Source organism: Pseudorca crassidens, chromosome 1, assembly GCF_039906515.1.
Source record: "Pseudorca crassidens isolate mPseCra1 chromosome 1, mPseCra1.hap1, whole genome shotgun sequence".
NCBI classification, from domain to species: Eukaryota; Metazoa; Chordata; class Mammalia; order Artiodactyla; family Delphinidae; genus Pseudorca; species Pseudorca crassidens.
In genome coordinates, this window is record NC_090296.1 from 113,762,379 (window position 1) to 113,778,878 (window position 16,500).

Genomic DNA, 16,500 nt, shown 5'->3' on the forward strand with positions numbered 1-16,500 from the left:
GAGGCACTGGAGGAGTCAGTAGGTCTGACCCCAAAGATTACCACAAAAGGTTGAGTAGTGGATGGAAGCACAGAAATATGAAATGCCCCATCTATCACTTAGCAGTGTGATCTGGGCAAGTGTGTAGCCTCTCTGGGTGTCAGTGGCACAAAATGAGGATAACCTCTTCCACGCCCACTGGAAGAGCTGACACAGCCATCTGGTAGAGGCCCTTTCCTGTAGGTTATATAAAACCAGAAAAGAGAAATGGGCTTTCTGACCACCTCTCTACTATCATCTGTTTACAACTGAAAAGTTCAGAAGGCCGAAGTACAAGTGTGCCACCCTGAATAGACAGCTCTGCAGGGAGACAGGGACTACAGCCAAGGAGTGGTCATCAAGGGCCTAGGGCTTCAGTTAGTGGGGGACATGGTGGGCTGGGCAGCTCTCTGGTTGAACTCTGCTTGATTTCACCAGCTCGCTACATAATTAGAAGACATAAAGGTAATAAGATAACATCCAGACAAAGCACATATGTTCTCTGGAAGAGATGCTACCCTGGAGCTGGCTGTGTGTACCGTATTTTAAGATTCGCAAGCTAGGACACAATTGCCAATACAGCATACCTCACACTGCCACTTAATTTAATCTCAGCCAAACACCAGAAGGACAGGGGAGAAGCAAGGAGTGACTTTAAATGCCCCTCAACTCCACCCCATCCCTTGTAACTTCACTCCACCAATGGTTCTGCATTAGCTAGGTATGATTCTGGAGGGCCATCCTTTTGCAATTCGTAAATGTGCAATTTTAGAAGTCATTCCTGGAAGCAGATCCTCTGGTACAGTAAGAATGTTCTGGGCAATCACCATCCCTGGAAGTCACATACAATGGTTGCCTGGAGTCAGACTGGATACCCACATGGGAGCAGTGAGGAGGTTTAAGGGCTGTGACCCACAGGTCCTTGCAGCTCCTTCCCTCAGCCATTCACAACAGCACCAACGCAGAGAAGACCCGCTGCACAGAACCAGGCCATTTAAACACTTCTGATTCCTGGATTTTAGGGCAGCAACAGACTTATCACTTCTACTGACTTTACTGATGAAAAAACTAAGGCACAAACAAACCATACATTTCTAATCCCTGTCCATGTTCAACGTTACCCTACGCTACTGTGAACTGTTTGTTTCTGGCACACATCCCAGGGCCCGCCCTCATTCCCTATAATTCTGATAATCTCACCTTATAGAATGTCTGTGTTTTTTCAGGTAGTTTCCTTGCATTTCTTAAAATCTTCTGTACATCTGTCTATCGAGGGTAAAAAGAATTCAACATTAGAATTCTGTGGTAAAAAGGGAAAGAATACAAAAGGACGGCTTTAAATTAAAAAAATGAAAATGAGAAAAGAGTTACAATGTCAAGATGAGGATCCCTTCTGAGTTAATGTCATTGTTCAACATTAGTAAAGCATCTCCCTCCTTCAAAAGGCTTGATGATAATAAATCCCTTGGTGATAATAATGAACCTGTCACAAAAACACCCCCAGTAAACCCATACATCTATGGCCACTGCTTTTTGACAAGGGTACCAAGACCATCCAATGGGGGAAAGAACAGTCTCTTTAACAAATGGTGCTTGGATAACTGGATAGCCACCCGCAAAAAAATGAAGTTGGACTCTTACTTCATACCATATACAAAAAATGGACTCAAAATGGATCAGAGGCCTAAATGTAAGAGCTAAAACTATAAAACTCTTTTCATGACAACAGCAGAGCAACAAAAGAAAAAATAAATTTGGCAAATGTTCATAGCAGCATTATTCATAATAGCCAAAAGGTGGAAATAATTCAAAAGTTCACCAACTGAATGAATGGATAAACAAAACGTGGTTTATTTATACAATGGACTATTACTCAGCCATCAAAAGGAAAGAAGTACTGATACATGCTACAACATGAATGAACGTTGAAAACATTATGCTAACTGAAAGAAGTCAAACACAGGGGTTTCCCTGGTGGCGCAGTGGTTGAGAATCTGCCTGCTAATGCAGGGGACACGGGTTCAAGCCCTGGTCTGGGAGGATCCCATATGCCGCGGAGCGGCTGGGCCCATGAGCCACAACTACTGAGCCTGCGCGTCTGGAGCCTGTGCTCCGCAACAAGAGAGGCCACGATGGTGAGAGGCCCGTGCACTGCGATGAAGAGTGGTCCCCGCTTGCCACAATTAGAGAAAGCCCTCACACAGAAACGAAGACCCAACACAGCAAAAATAAATTAATTAATAAACTCCTACTCCCAACATCTCTTGAAAAAAAAAAAAAAAAAAAAAAAAGAAGTCAAACACAAAGGCCACGTATAATATGATGCAGTTTATATGAAATATCCAGAACAGGCAAATCCTTATAGACAGAAAGCAGACTAGTGGCTGACAAGAGCTAGGGGAAGAGTGACTTGTTTAGTGGGCATAGGATTTCCTTTTGGGGTGATGAAAATGTTTTGGAACTAGATAGTGGTGATGGCTGTGTAACACTGTGATTGTACTAAATGCCACCGAATTGTAACTTTAAAATATTTGAAATGGTAAATTTTGTTATGTGCACCTCACCATAATGAAACAATACACCCAGATCAAAACAAAATTTAAAAAATAATTTTAGAAAAATTCAGCTCTCTTTCTGACAGGGAAGTGTTGGGGTCAGTGATGGCAAGAAAGAGGGAGAACTTGAATTTCCAACAAAGGGAAGAGGCCCCTTAGCCACAGCAGGATGTGTCCAGTCTCCCTGAAAAGGGGGCTGGAAGAGACTATGCCATCAACAGAAGCTACTTCTGTGGTCAGGTGGCCTGACTGCCTCTTCCCATTTGGCTTAGGTTGGACTCGTGGAAGAACAAAGGAAAAAAAAAAGGCACTCAGATGATAAAAAAGTGATTTTTAAAAATAGGTATAACACTGCTATATTTAAAATGGCCAACGAACGAGGACCTACTGTATAGCACAGAGAACTCTCCTCAATGTTATGTGGCAGCCTGGATAGGAGGGGAGTTTGGGGGAGAACAGATACATGTATATGTACGGCTGAGTCCCTTTGCTGTGCACCTGAAACTAGCACAACATTGTTAATCAGCTATACTCCAATATAAAATAAAGAGTTAAAAAAAATAGGTATAAATGACTAATGGGACAAGAAAGTCACTGAGTATGTTGACTAAAAGCAGCACACCGTGATAACAAGATAATCTTAGCCTCCCATGAAAGTGTCTCTGTGGCACTACAGGGTAATGCTTTGGCTTACCCCGTGGGGATGGAAGAAATAACCACATGAAGATTTTTACAGCTTTCTCAAAATTATTATTAAAGATAACACCCATAATGTTATTCAATGACTCACCATGTCAAAACTTTTACATTAAAATTTAATGCCAGAAAAATGTGTCTCTCTAGAAGAACTGACATGCTTCCTTTTATCAGACAAGAAGAACCATATAAACAACATGTTTCTTTTTTGACCTTGGTAGCAGGAAGCTCAGAGCCAAATTGCTCAAATACAATTATCATTTTGCCTTGGCTTCCTGAAACAATTGTCTCTCCTCTTCCTCTACGTTTCATATTGCTCTAAATTTTGTAAAAAATGATCCTGCTATGTACGTGTTTTACTGTAGGCCACCTCAAATCCTTTTTGGAAATAATGACAAACATTAGAAGTAAATTAATTACTAAGTATCGAAGGAAAAGAAAATCAAATCAAATGTCCGCCTGCCCGCCAGAATCCCTCCTCCTGTCCCCAGTGGAGAGCAACGTGAATGGTAATGTTACCTGCAGGCCACTGGGTTTGATCCACACGGTCACATTCTGGGCATAACTGCGTTTGTTTTTGGGCTGCAGGGGGAATGGGCTCTTATTATCATCCTCACCATAAGGGTTTTCTTTAGCATCTTAAAAGAAAAAGACATTCTTGAAATGACATCTGGCAAAACACAATCAATTACATTTCCAATTAGGCTAGAAGCTCTTTGAATCATTCAATCTCCTATATCCTGTTACTTCCCTAATTAAGAAAATCCATTAACTTCAGTCAGGTTGGGGAACCTGTTCTCAATACTGATGTCGACACTAAACAATCAACTGAGACACATACAAGTGAAAAACAACTTAATGTTTTTAAAGAAACAAGCTTCACTTATCTGCTTTATAAATTAAGGTCAGAGAGGATAAAATTGTTGTACATACAATACTAAAGTATATATAAAAATATATGTATATATATACTGCAATTCTATATAGCCTAGCCCAGCACTCTCCAACAGAACTTTCTGTGATGAGGAATGGTAGCCACAGCCCATGTGACCACTGAACCCTTGACACATGGCTAGTGTAACAGAGGAACTGAATTTTATTTAATTAAATTTAAAGAGCCTCTGTGGTGAGTGGCTACTGGATTAGACAACATAGGTCTAGGCATTGAGAAAATTTAAAAGTAAAATTACGTATAGCCAAATTATGGAAAAGAGCAAGGGAAAGGACTTCCCTAGTGGTCCAATGGTTAAGAATCCGCCCGCCAATGCAGGGGACACGGGTTTGAGCTCTGGTCTGGGAAGATCCCACATGCTGCGGGGCAACTAAGCCTGTGCGCCACAACTACTGAGCCTGCGCTCTAGAGCCCACGAGCCACAACTACTGAGCCTGCGTGCCACAACTACTGAAGCCCATGCACCTAGAGCCTGTGCTCTGCAACAAGAGAAGCCACGGCAAGGAGAAGCCCACACCGCAACGAAGAGTGGCCCCTGCTTGCACACGGGGTCTACTATATATAAAATAGTTTCTTACAAAATAAGACCAAACAAAGAAAAATGAAAACCAACTTAAAAAAACCAACAACATTAACAAAAAGCAAGCAGGACAGAGATGGGCTTAAGGCCCAGGGTTGGCCTCTGGTGCCGCCCTGAGTCTGTGGGCGGGTGCAAGCTGGGGCGGCCGAGGTGCTCAGTCGCCCTTCTGCTTGGGGGCCTGCACAGCAATGAAAGCCCACGTGCAGCAATGAAGACCCTGCACAGCCAAAAAAAAAAGGAGCAAGGGAAGAAATACCTTTTTGGTGAAACATACCTCATCTTATGGCTTACTAGTTTATTGCTTCCAAGGATTTAAAGCCATGTTGGTTTTATAGTCATGTGGATAAACAAGGTTTTTTGTTTTTCTACCTATTTCCTAAGTCACTGAAACTCTGTCACAAACTTACAAAGCATACTTGTATCTACTGGCTCATTTTATCCTTATTATCATTTGGGGTAGACAAAGAAGGAATCATTTTCCCAACAAGTCTGGGGAGCTTAAATCCCTTGCTCAAATGTTCATGTTGAAAACTGGAATTAGCCCAGTTTCTCTAACTGACCCATAAGCCCTCTAACCCCAACCTTGTCATTAATTTAGATGCCTTATACTGGCCTCATACTATCTCTGTCAGTCCCCTCTCCTCCTACCCACTCCAAAAAGTAGTGGCTCAGCTTTCCAGACATTTCCACAAATACTTGTCAATACATAAACCTTTCTAGTCAGGCCAAGATCCCAACAGTTGTTTCCCATGCCACATGCTTATTTCCAACTTCCCTGCCACTGTTCCTGTTATCCCCCTGTCTGGAATGCTCTCCTTTCCTCATTTATTTATTCCCTCCCTCACGTACTCATTCATCATCTATAGTAAGACCTCACTATGCAGCAAGCACTGTGCTAGGAAGTGTGGCTACAGAAGGTATTGTTCAGGCCTCAAGGAACTTATAGAATTTATTAAATTACAACTATGTGCAAAATACTTTACACATACAACTTCTCTCCTTACAGCAACCCTAGAGGGTAGATATTATTAGTCTCATTAAAGATGAGGAAACTGAGGCTCAGATTTCCCAGGGACTCAGCTGGGCCTGGTTTCGAAGACAACACTTCCCCTACTCAACACTGCTGTTCCTCACCTTTCCAAAGTTACTTAAATTCTAGGTCCAGATCCTATCCTACTTTCTCCATGGAGTTGTCCCATATTTTTCTGGTAGACAGTGATTTCTCTAGTCCCTTTTATCCTACAGCACTCAGTGTCAGTACCAAACATTTCAACGTCTAATCGTAGCCTATCTTGTACTGTCTCTAATTGTTTGGAGCCTATATGTGGTAACTGGCTTAGCAGACATTTATGAAAAAAGAACAAGAGACCTTAGAAATAATAAATATGATAGCAGAAATTAAAAAAAAATCAGTTGCAAGATAAAGTTGAAGATTATTTTACAGAACGTACAACAAAAAATGAAAAAAATGGGTAGGGGATGATAAGAAAATTACACACACACACACACACAAATCATAAACATATGTTCTAGAGAGGGAGAACAGAGAATACAAACAGGGGAGAAATCAAAGACATATTCGTGTTCCCAGGAATGAAGAACATGAATTCCTAGATGGAAGGGCCCACTGAGTCCCCAGCCCAATGAGTGAAGAGACCAAAAACTAGGTACATGATTCTGAAAATCTCGAACGCTAGGGCCACTAAAAGAGCCTCAAGGTGTGCAGAGGAAACAGAGATTACTGTCAAAGCCCTGGCAGTCAGCATGGCACTAGACTCTCAGTAGTGACACTGGAAGCCAGAAGAGACAATAGAGTGATGCTTCGAAACTCTAAAGGAAAATGATTCCCAACCTAGAACTCAATATCCAACCACACTATCAATCAAGTGTAAGGGATGAAATACAGACACTTCCACATATGCAAGATTTCAAATGTTCACTTCCCATGTACCCTTTTCTCAGGAGGATGCATGAAACAGGAGAGCCACGGAAGAGCTATGAAGGGAAGACGCGGGATGACAACTATGCAACCAGCCTAGAGAACCACCAGTCCATTCATGAAACAAGAGGGAGGGAGATGACTCCAAGCAAAAAAAAGAAAGAAACTGACAAAAAAATACGTAAAGGATGTATTTTACTTACGGAGGCATTAGTGATAGGTACACAGAAAACAGCAAAGGAAAACAAGAAAAAAGAAGAGAGAAGTAGAGGAAGGCTGCGAGACAGCCTAGAGTGAGGGCTGCGCTCATCCGCTGCTGGCTCCCCTACAGCCAGGCTGCCCAGCTCTTTCCTGCATCCTCTGAGGAACATCAGTGCCTTTCCAAGAGAGCTTTCCTTTTAATTGAAGTTAGAATACATTTATCTTACCCGCTAGAAAAAAGAAATGTCTAATTAAAAAAAAAAGTAATATCTGGAGTAGGCCACGAAGAGCTGCAAAACAAAGGAAATGTGATGTGGTACACCACACAGCTTAGTAGTAAATAATACTGACTTCACTTAGCAAGGACGGAATACTGATTTACCCAAAAAGAATGCTATAACCACACTGCAAGGATTGAGGAAGGGAAAAATGTGCTTCTTGGGTGGATGGGTGGGGAGGGATGGTAGCGGTAAGAGAGCTAGCTAGTTTTCCTTAAAAAGTCAAAAAAAAAGACCTTTAAAAGAAAAAAAGGGTCAAGAAATAGCTGTATACTTATATTATTTAGAAATGTAAGTAAACATCAGAAGAAACAATTAAAATTTGAAAATGGTTGTCTCTAGAAACAGAATTAGGAGAAGGGATAAGTATAAACAGTACTATTTTGCAAGCTTTCCTTTGATTAAAAAACATAATTAAAACAGCAGGGTTTCCCTGGTAGTGCAGTGGTTGGGAGTCTGCCTGCCAATGCAGGGAACATGGTTTGGAGCCCTGGTCTGGGAAGATCCCATATGTGGTGGACCAACTAAGCCTGTGCACCACAACTACTAAACCTGCATTCTAGAGCCCACGAGCCACAACTACTGAGTCTGCATGCCACAATTACTGAAGCCTGTGTGCCTAGAGCCCGTGCTCCGCGACAGGAGAAGCCACCGCAATGAGAAGCCCACACACTGCAATGAAGAGTAGCCCCTGCTCGCTACAACTAGAGAACACCCACGTGCAGCAACGAAGACCCAATGCAGCCAAAAATAAACAAAAAAACAAACAAACAAACAGTAGGATCTACCATTAAAATGTGCCTACTCTGCGTCAGGTAGCCAATACACATTCCCTCAATAAATTCTCCAACAACCCTCTAAGATAGGTTTTATTATCACTTATTACTTGTTACCATAATGACAATCCCAATTTCCTAGGACAGTTGTGAGAATTAAATGAGATGATACATTTCATTTTGTCTAGCACAGTGCCCGGCACAAAGTTAAATTCAAGAGATGTTAGCTCTTATTATCCTCAGGGAAAAGAAGAACAGATAGCGGGAGGGAAAAACAACATGAATACAGGGCTGAGTAAAGAGCAGTTCCATCTGACTTAAGAATACGCGTTAGGACTTCCCTGGTGGCACAGTGGTTAAGAATCTGCCTGTTAATGCAGGGGACATGGGTTCGATCCCTGGTCTGGGAAGATCCCACATGCCATGGAGCAACTAAGCCTGTGCGCCACAACTACTGAGCCTGCGCTCTAGAGCCCGCGAGCCACAACTACTGAGCCCACGTGCCACAACTACTGAAGCCCGTGCGCCTACAGCCTGTGCTCTGCAACAAGAGAAGCCACCGCAATGAGAAGCCCGTGCACCGCAACGAAGAGTGGCCTCCACTCGCCGCAACTGGAGAGAGCCCGCGCAGCAACGAAGACCCAACACAGCCAAAAATAAATGAATAAATTAATTAAAAAAAAAAAAGAATACGCGTTAACCAGCCAAGCATTGCTAGGTTGGCAGCCAGATCAGAAAGGGATGTGAATGTTACTACCTTAGATTATGGACAGGCAGCTGTGGTGAAAACTCTCACAATAGTCTAGGTTAGGGGTGAGCAAGCTTTTTTTGCAAAGGATCAGACAGCAATATTTTAGGCTTTGTGGGTTATACGGTCTCTGTTGTAAGTACTCAATTCTGCCATTGAAGCAGGAAAGCAGCCATAGATCATATATAAATACATGAGTGTGACTGTGTAATAAAACTGCACAATAAAATTATATTTACAAAGTAAGCGGTGGGCTAGTTTGACCTGCAGGCCCTAGTTAGCTGACCTCTGATCTAAGTGAAAGGTAAAAGAAGCCAGAACAAGGCAAGAGCCATGAGAATGAAGAGACAGAATGAATGTAGGAATGCTGTAGAGAGAACAGGTAAAAGAGGTGAAGAATCTCTCTTTCAGCAGACACACACACACACACACACACACACCCAGGTTCTCCTCCAATCACTGTCCTAATTCTGTCCTCTTGTGGTCAAACTTGGCATTTCCATTTCCTCATCTCTAATTCATTCCTCAACCTGTCTCCTGGCTAATCATCTACTGAAACTCTTACAAAGCCACCAAGAATCTCCTATCTGTTAAGATCAAATGACTGTTTTTTTCTTTAAATGTGATTTGAAAAATATTTATTTATTTTATTTTTGGCTGTGTTGGGTCTTTGTTGCTGTGCGCAGGCTTTCTCTAGTTGCGGCGAGCCGGGACTACTCTTCATTGCGGTGCGTGGGCTTCTCATTGCAGTGGCTTCTCCTGTTGCAGAGCACGGGCTCTAGGCGTGTGGGCTTAGTTGCTCTGCAGCATGTGGGATCTTCCCGGACCAGGGCTTGAACCCGTGTCCGCTGAATTGGCCGGGGGATTCTTAACCACTGCACCACCAGGGAAGTCCCAAGATCAAATGACTCTTGATTCATAGTGTCTTCTTCTTTCCTCTTGGTTTCCATTCCTTTCTAAAACTCTTTAATCTTTTAAAACCCTCATTCTACAGGCTCTTTCAGATTAAGTCCTCAAGGTGCTATTCCTCCTACTGGTCTTTCTTAAAAGAAGAGAAAATCCTCACATGATTTTAAAACTTTTTTTCAAATCATGAACTCATTTCCAGTGGGGACTGTTTTTTCTGCAGCACTCTTTTTGCCCTGGTTGCAGAGGAATTCCTACACAGCCATTTATATTAGCTTCTGGAGGATGCACCATGGATTTCATTGCTTCAGGATCAGTTTTTGCACTGTTTGGTTTGGGAATGGGTCATGTCGATCCACATGGTGCAGGACTTGGGCTTCAACTTCTCATAGGAGACTTTTATGTTTCTTTATATGCAGAAAAGTAGGTAGAAACAATGGGTAGGATTTTTCTTATCATCCTCTCAGCTTTACTCAGAGATTTCAGCTCTTTGTCTTTTCTCCTATTCCTGTGTGAACTTCAAAAGCCCAGCCCCTGGATCCTAGCTCAAGAGTTGGCAAACTATGGCTGGCTGCCTGTTTAAGAATTAAGAATTTTAAAAATATTTTTAAAAGGTTTATGATTGTGCTACAATGGCAGTGTAGTGGTTATGACAAAACCCATAATGGCCTGTAAAATGTAAAATATTTATTATATGGCCCTTTACTGAAAAAGTTTGCTGACCCTTGGCCTAGCTTCTACGGCCTATATTCCATCAAAATCTTCTTTAGGCTTCAATGGCAAAAGACATCCTTCAGACCTTAAATGACATGTATGCACATGTGTATAAGACATTGTAGGCTGTGTCTCATATGTGCTCATGAAACACTGTACTTCTTTCTTGAATCCCTTTATTCTCTTGGCGTCTGTGACATCCATTTCTTCTACCTTTTCTCTTTGATCTGCCTCTTCTCATTTTCCTTTACTGGTGCCAATTCCACTGCTACTAGTAGTTGGTCCTTTTTAGGAGTCTGGTCCTTGGCTCTCTTTTTTCCTTAACGTATATACTTTCCTGAGGCTATGGCTTCTTACAGTGCGGTTATTGACCTAGATTGTAATCACTTGGGTAATATTAAAACTGCAGGGACTTCGCTGGTGGCGCAGTGGTTAAGAATCTGCCTTCCAATGCAGGGGACATGAGTTCGAGCCCTGGTCAGGGAAGGTCCCACATGCCACGGAGCTACTAAGCCCGTGCACCACAACTACTGAGCCTGTGCTCTAGAGCCTGGATGCCACAACTACTGAAGCCCGCGTGCCTAGAGCCCGTGCTCCGCAACAAGAGAAGCCACCGCAATGAGAAGCCCGTGCACCGCCACGAAGAGTAGCCCCCGCTCGCGACAACTAGAGGAAGCCCACACACAGCAACGAAGACCCAGCGCAGCCAAAAATAAATAAATAAATTTATATAAAAAAGAAAAAACCCCTGAAAGTTCCTGGCTTGAATCCAGACCAAATGAGTCAGAATCTCTGTAGGTAGGGCCCAGGAAACAGAATTTCTTTTTTAAATATTTATTTATTTTTATTTATTTTTGGTTGCATGGGGTCTTAGTTGCAGCACGTGGGATCTTCATTGAAGCATGCAGGCTCCCTTGTTGCGGCGCGCAGGCTTCTCTCTAGTTGTGGTGTGAGGGTTTTCTCTTCTCTAGTTATGGCGCACAGGCTCCAGGGCGTGAGGGCTCTGGAGTTTGCGGCACGCAGGCTCTCTAGTTGAGGTGCGTGAGCTCAGCAGTTGTGGTGCATGGTCCTAGGTGCCCCGTGGCATGTGGGATCCTAGTTCCCTGATCAGGGATCAAATCTACGTCCCCTGCATTGTAAGGCAGATTCTTTACCACTGGACCACCAGGGAAGTCCCAGGAAACAGAATTTTTAAACAAGTTCTCCAGTTTCACTTTTGCATACCAAAACTCAAATTTGTGAACTATTGCCCTAAGCAATCTCCCTCATTATCATCATTTTAACTATCAGCATTATGCTTATAACTAAAAATTATATTTTCAACTCTGCCCTCTCTCCTGAACTCCAGATTCTCACAGGAATTGTTTATAGGCACCTCCACCTAAATCTCACAGGCATAAACTTAACATGCACAAAAGATGTTCTTCCCAAATCTACTCTTCTTCCTCTGTTCTGTTTCAATTGATAGTACCACCTTTCACCCTACAGCTCCGGTCAGAAACCTGGGATCATTCTCAACTCTTCTCTTCCCTCTATTCTCATATCTAAATACTGTTGTTTCTACCTCCTAAATACCTTTTGCATGGATCCCATCGTCTCTATCGCCAGCCACTGCCCCTGTTCTGCCTTTCATCTTCACAACTCCAGGACTGTCACAGTAGACTTCTAACTACAAGATGCCCTTACCTTTTCAAATCCACACTCCACAGAGTTCTTTTTCTAAATGCAAAATTTATGATCTTTCACTTGGATTTCAGCCATACTGCACAACTCCAGGGGGTACCAGTACCTAGAATACAAAGTCATCTAACCGGTATCGCCACTGTTCTCATTACAGCCAGAAGGATCTGATCATATTACTCCCTTCACTGGCTTCCCAGCATCTGCAGAATAAAGTCTCAGCTCTTCACATTTCAGATGAGGCCTGCCCTGCTGTACCACTGCCAATCTCTAACCTACCATCTGGCCTTCCCACCCCTCCCTCACACTTTGTGCTCCATTTGGGCAGGATGCCCTTTGTGCCTTCACTAGCTCAGCAAATTCCTCTTTTTCTTCAAAACTCAGCTAGGGTGTCTCTTCTCTGTGCAGATTTTCCTGAGTCCTCTAGGCAGAGCTGACCATCCCCTCCTTCAGGCCAACTCTGATCTTGTGCCAGCTCATGTTTATTACGCCACTCTCCGCTAGACTTTGAGTAACTCCTGCTAACTCTTTTAGCCCCCACACCTGGCACAGAATAGGTTGCATGGTAGATGTTCCTAAAATTTAAATGGGCCCAAATAAGTCAAGGGTGACACTACAGCTGGAGCCTGAGTACCTAGGAGTACAAAGGCCTCAATCAGAGGGAGTAGGAAAATCAGAAGAAACAGTTCATGGGGGAAGTGGGGAGAGACAACAGTTTCTGCAATAAACATGCTAAGCTTAGGACTGTGACAGAATATCCAGGTGGAGAGGTCCAAGGGGGAACTGGAAATATAATATGCAAGTTTCAGGGAGAGATCAAGCCAGCACCAGAGTCAGAGATTTTTGGGACTCTGAAGCTGTAACAGCTGATGAAATAACCAAGAGAGAGTAATAACCCAAGAGAAGAAGGCAAAGAACAACACCTTGGGAATCATGAGGCAAGAGGAAGAAAAGACAAGATGACAAGAAAGAAAAGTTGCCAAGGAAAAAGATAAGTACTAGATGAATGCAATGTTAGGAAAACTAAGGGAAAATAGTTTCAAGAAGGAATGGGATTAATTATCTATGAATGACTAGGGGTACCCGGGTTGAAAATAGTACACTAAAGAAAAAAGTTTATGGAGAATAGCTTTTCACTCCAAACATTTAGAGCATTTATTTTTACTTGAAGCAACCTAAATATTTGTTTCCCCTGAGCTGTAAAATTAAAAGTGCAAACATCAAACTCTCTTGCGGTTCTCCATGTACATATCCAGAGTCAGAAACCACAGGGCACTCATAAGAGAAATCACGCAGCTCTCTGACTGCACAGACAGAGCCATTCTGAACAGCAGAGAGAAAACAAAGTCAGGATAAATAAAATCTAATCTGGGTTATACCTGAAATAGGACCCAACTGTGCCATTTTCCCTAGCCATGGAAGAGGTTCTGGGCCAGGCTCAAAGAGAGACATCATGAGGTTTGATTTCTTCTTGCTGTCAGCTTGGGAGTAGAGCATTCCGTGCCATTCAGGACTAGATGGAGAGAAGATGGAAGATCAGAAGAACATCAAGCCTGGGACTATCAAGTTAAATAACTCTAGCCTGTGTTTTTCTCTTGAGAGACATGGTTTTCAGCTTTGAAATTAGGTGCATTACTTTTACTAAAGTCAAATCCTAAACCTAAAAATGCATACTGATGTCCCCTAATATTACCATTCCTTGGGGACAGGTATTATTATTCAATTATGTAGATATGGAAATCAAAAGCAGTCTTAAAAGAGAAAAAAAAAATCACAAGGGCAGCAAGTAGCTGCAGGGGTGGTGACAAGTAAGGGCTGAGACCTATAGGTTTTTTCAGCCGCCTACGAATCATTCACAGCAGTACCACAGAGAGAAGCCCTTCTAACAAAGGGCACAAAGCCATCACCCAGCTCTGCTCCCACTTCTCAAAGGGCCCCAGGTGATTCTCCTACTCAGAGACAGTACAAGTAGCCTGAGTACCAAGAAATATAGCAAACTGATACCTAATAAGAATTGCATTTTTCTTTCTGGATCAGCTAATTTTAACTCAAGCAGAAAAGGAGACATGCTTCCTCTGAGCATTCCTAACCTCTTGATTTTCTCTACCAGTCAATCCCAGGTGATGGCCAGAAGATGACCTCTTCTTCTCTGACAACAGGTATTACAGAAAGGGAAGCAGAGAGTTTTGCAGATTTTGAGACTACAGCGAAAAGTGAAAGCTAGAAGGGCTTTCCTCATAGGGAAGGAATACAGCAGAGCGGTTACGAGCATGGGCTATGGAGTCACAATACGTGGATAAGAGCCTGGCTCTTTCATTTACTAGCTGTGTGACCTTGAGCAAGTACCATGACTTGCTCTCGAAGCCTCAGTTTCTTCATCTAAGGAATGGGGATAATACTGATACCTCCTGTATAGTGAGGTATATAAAGTGCCTAGAGAAGTACCTGGCACATGGTAAAATGTTCAATGTTATCGGTATGTTTTTTCATTTAGTTTTACCTCCTCATTCTATAGCTGAGGAGTCTGTGCATACTGCATAAGATCCTACAACAAGTTAGTAGCATTACTTAAACTGACCCCAGTTTTCCTAGATAGGATGGAAAAGAGGAAAACTGAGAAAAGATATTATATAAAGGCAATATAATTAAAAGACTCACTCTGTACTTATTCTAGGGGATGCTTTAAAGAGTAGTGTAGAAGGTGATAGTACGTGGGAAGGATATGGCAGAAAGAGAAAAAAAGTGATGAGATCCTTTCTATTCTTTCTTTCAGAAAAGTCTGGGGAATACTTCACTATAAATTGATTCTCCCTTTCACTCAACCAAAGGTAAAAAAGTTTCTTACCCTAATTGAACTATCGCCACCATTCCTTCCACTTTTAGGCTGCCATGGAGCAGGACACAAAAGTTGGGTATTTTGCCTGCAATCTGATTGGCTGAATTTTCATCTTCGTTGTCATCCGTTATACCAGTACCCACCTCATCACCTTCTATGAAAAGAAGAGAAAACCAGTCAGACTGAGATTAGCTACAAAAACTCCAAACTCCAGTTGTACTCTTGGCTCTTTCTAGCCTTGGAAGGAAAGTATACAAAATTATAAAGGAATATTATAACAAGTAAGAAAAACTCATATTCTGGTTTTCCTATGTCCAAATAAAAATCAGTTTTCACATGTTATATAAATTCCACTTATATGAAACATCCAGAAGAGGCAAATCTATACAGATAGGATATCAGTAGTTACCTGAGGCTGAGAGAGATGGAAGGTTATGGGTTGATAGCTAAAAGGTTTCTTTCTGAGGTAGTGAAAATTCTAAAATTCTGATTCAAAAATTGTGGTTATGGTTGCATAACTTTGTAAATACACTAAAAACTACTGAATTGTACACTCTAAATGGGTGAAATGTATGGTATATGAATTATATTTCAGTGAAGCTGCTACACAAAAAATCAGCTTTCCATAGTTTCTACTGGAACACTAAGCTAGAGGCTCTCTGGGGGTTTCAGGCACCATCGAAACAGAAACAGATTCAGAGATGTCAAGAGTGTTCTCAACTGACAGCCTTCAGGCAGCACGTGGATGGGATACCCCAAAGAACAGTGACTACTCCATAAGCTTCTTGACTCACTTCTCCAACTCCAGGTTCTCTCATACACTCTGCTGACAAATGAATGAATCTTCCTCCAATTAACTTCCTTCTGGAACTATCTGTGTACTCAAGCTGATTCAAAGACTTTCTAATTCAATAGAAAGATCTTCCTGGTTTAGTTTGACATTCAACAGCCCTTACAACACGGCTCCATTTTGCCTTCCCATACTTTTCTTCCCACTGTTTTCCTATACAAACTCTTTGTTTTGCCCACTTTCTTTCTTGGCAATTTATATGGGCACGCAGAATTCCCAGGACCTTAGGAATAAGGTAAACTCAGTTGTTATCAATATCAATAACAGTAAGGTAAAGTATAAACAAAAGGATCATAATCGGTCATCTTTGAGAACATATCAAAGATTCTGTCTATGAATATGTGATGGAGGGTTATGGAATACCTAACACTCCAACTGAAATAACCATGAGTAAATGGAATGTGGTCATAACTCAGTGAGTGGAAACCTGATTGTATATACTTCTTGGAGAAAGCTGGTGAATATAAAAGAGACGGTCAGCCTAAAACATAGAAAAGAGAAGTTTAAAGTGCTAGAGACTAACATTCTCCAGACAGATGCTGAACGTAGGAGATGACTTTATAGTTGCTGGAGAAATACATTCTGCAGTAATGAGGCCTCACAAGGACCTGGATTCATTCACTCATTCAACAGTATTTACTGAGTATCTACTATGTGCTAGGCACCAGTAGAGAACAGGTGTGGTTTCTCCCCTTATAAAGCTGTATTCCACATTGATCAGGCAACCTTCTGAGAACTACTTTGGTTTCCCCAGCATGCTCCCACAGGGAA

The 16,500-nt window shown here is 42.1% G+C and overlaps 1 protein-coding gene across 5 annotated transcripts in view; it reads right to left on the reverse strand.

Moving 5' to 3' along the window:
- Positions 1-16,500, reverse strand: part of INTS14 (integrator complex subunit 14) — a 43,008-nt gene that overhangs the window by 8,859 nt on the left and 17,649 nt on the right. For all 5 annotated transcript variants that reach the window (XR_010946257.1, XR_010946258.1, XM_067750883.1 and 2 more), the window contains 4 exons: positions 14,889-15,033; positions 13,423-13,556; positions 3,789-3,907; positions 1,219-1,284 (listed from right to left, as the gene is read on the reverse strand). Coding sequence is in view for 3 of the 5 variants with exons in the window: in XM_067750883.1 (XP_067606984.1) it covers positions 1,219-1,284; positions 3,789-3,907; positions 13,423-13,556; positions 14,889-15,033 (464 nt within the window). In the remaining 2 variants the exon portion in view is untranslated. The remainder of the gene's footprint in view (positions 1-1,218; positions 1,285-3,788; positions 3,908-13,422; positions 13,557-14,888; positions 15,034-16,500) is intronic.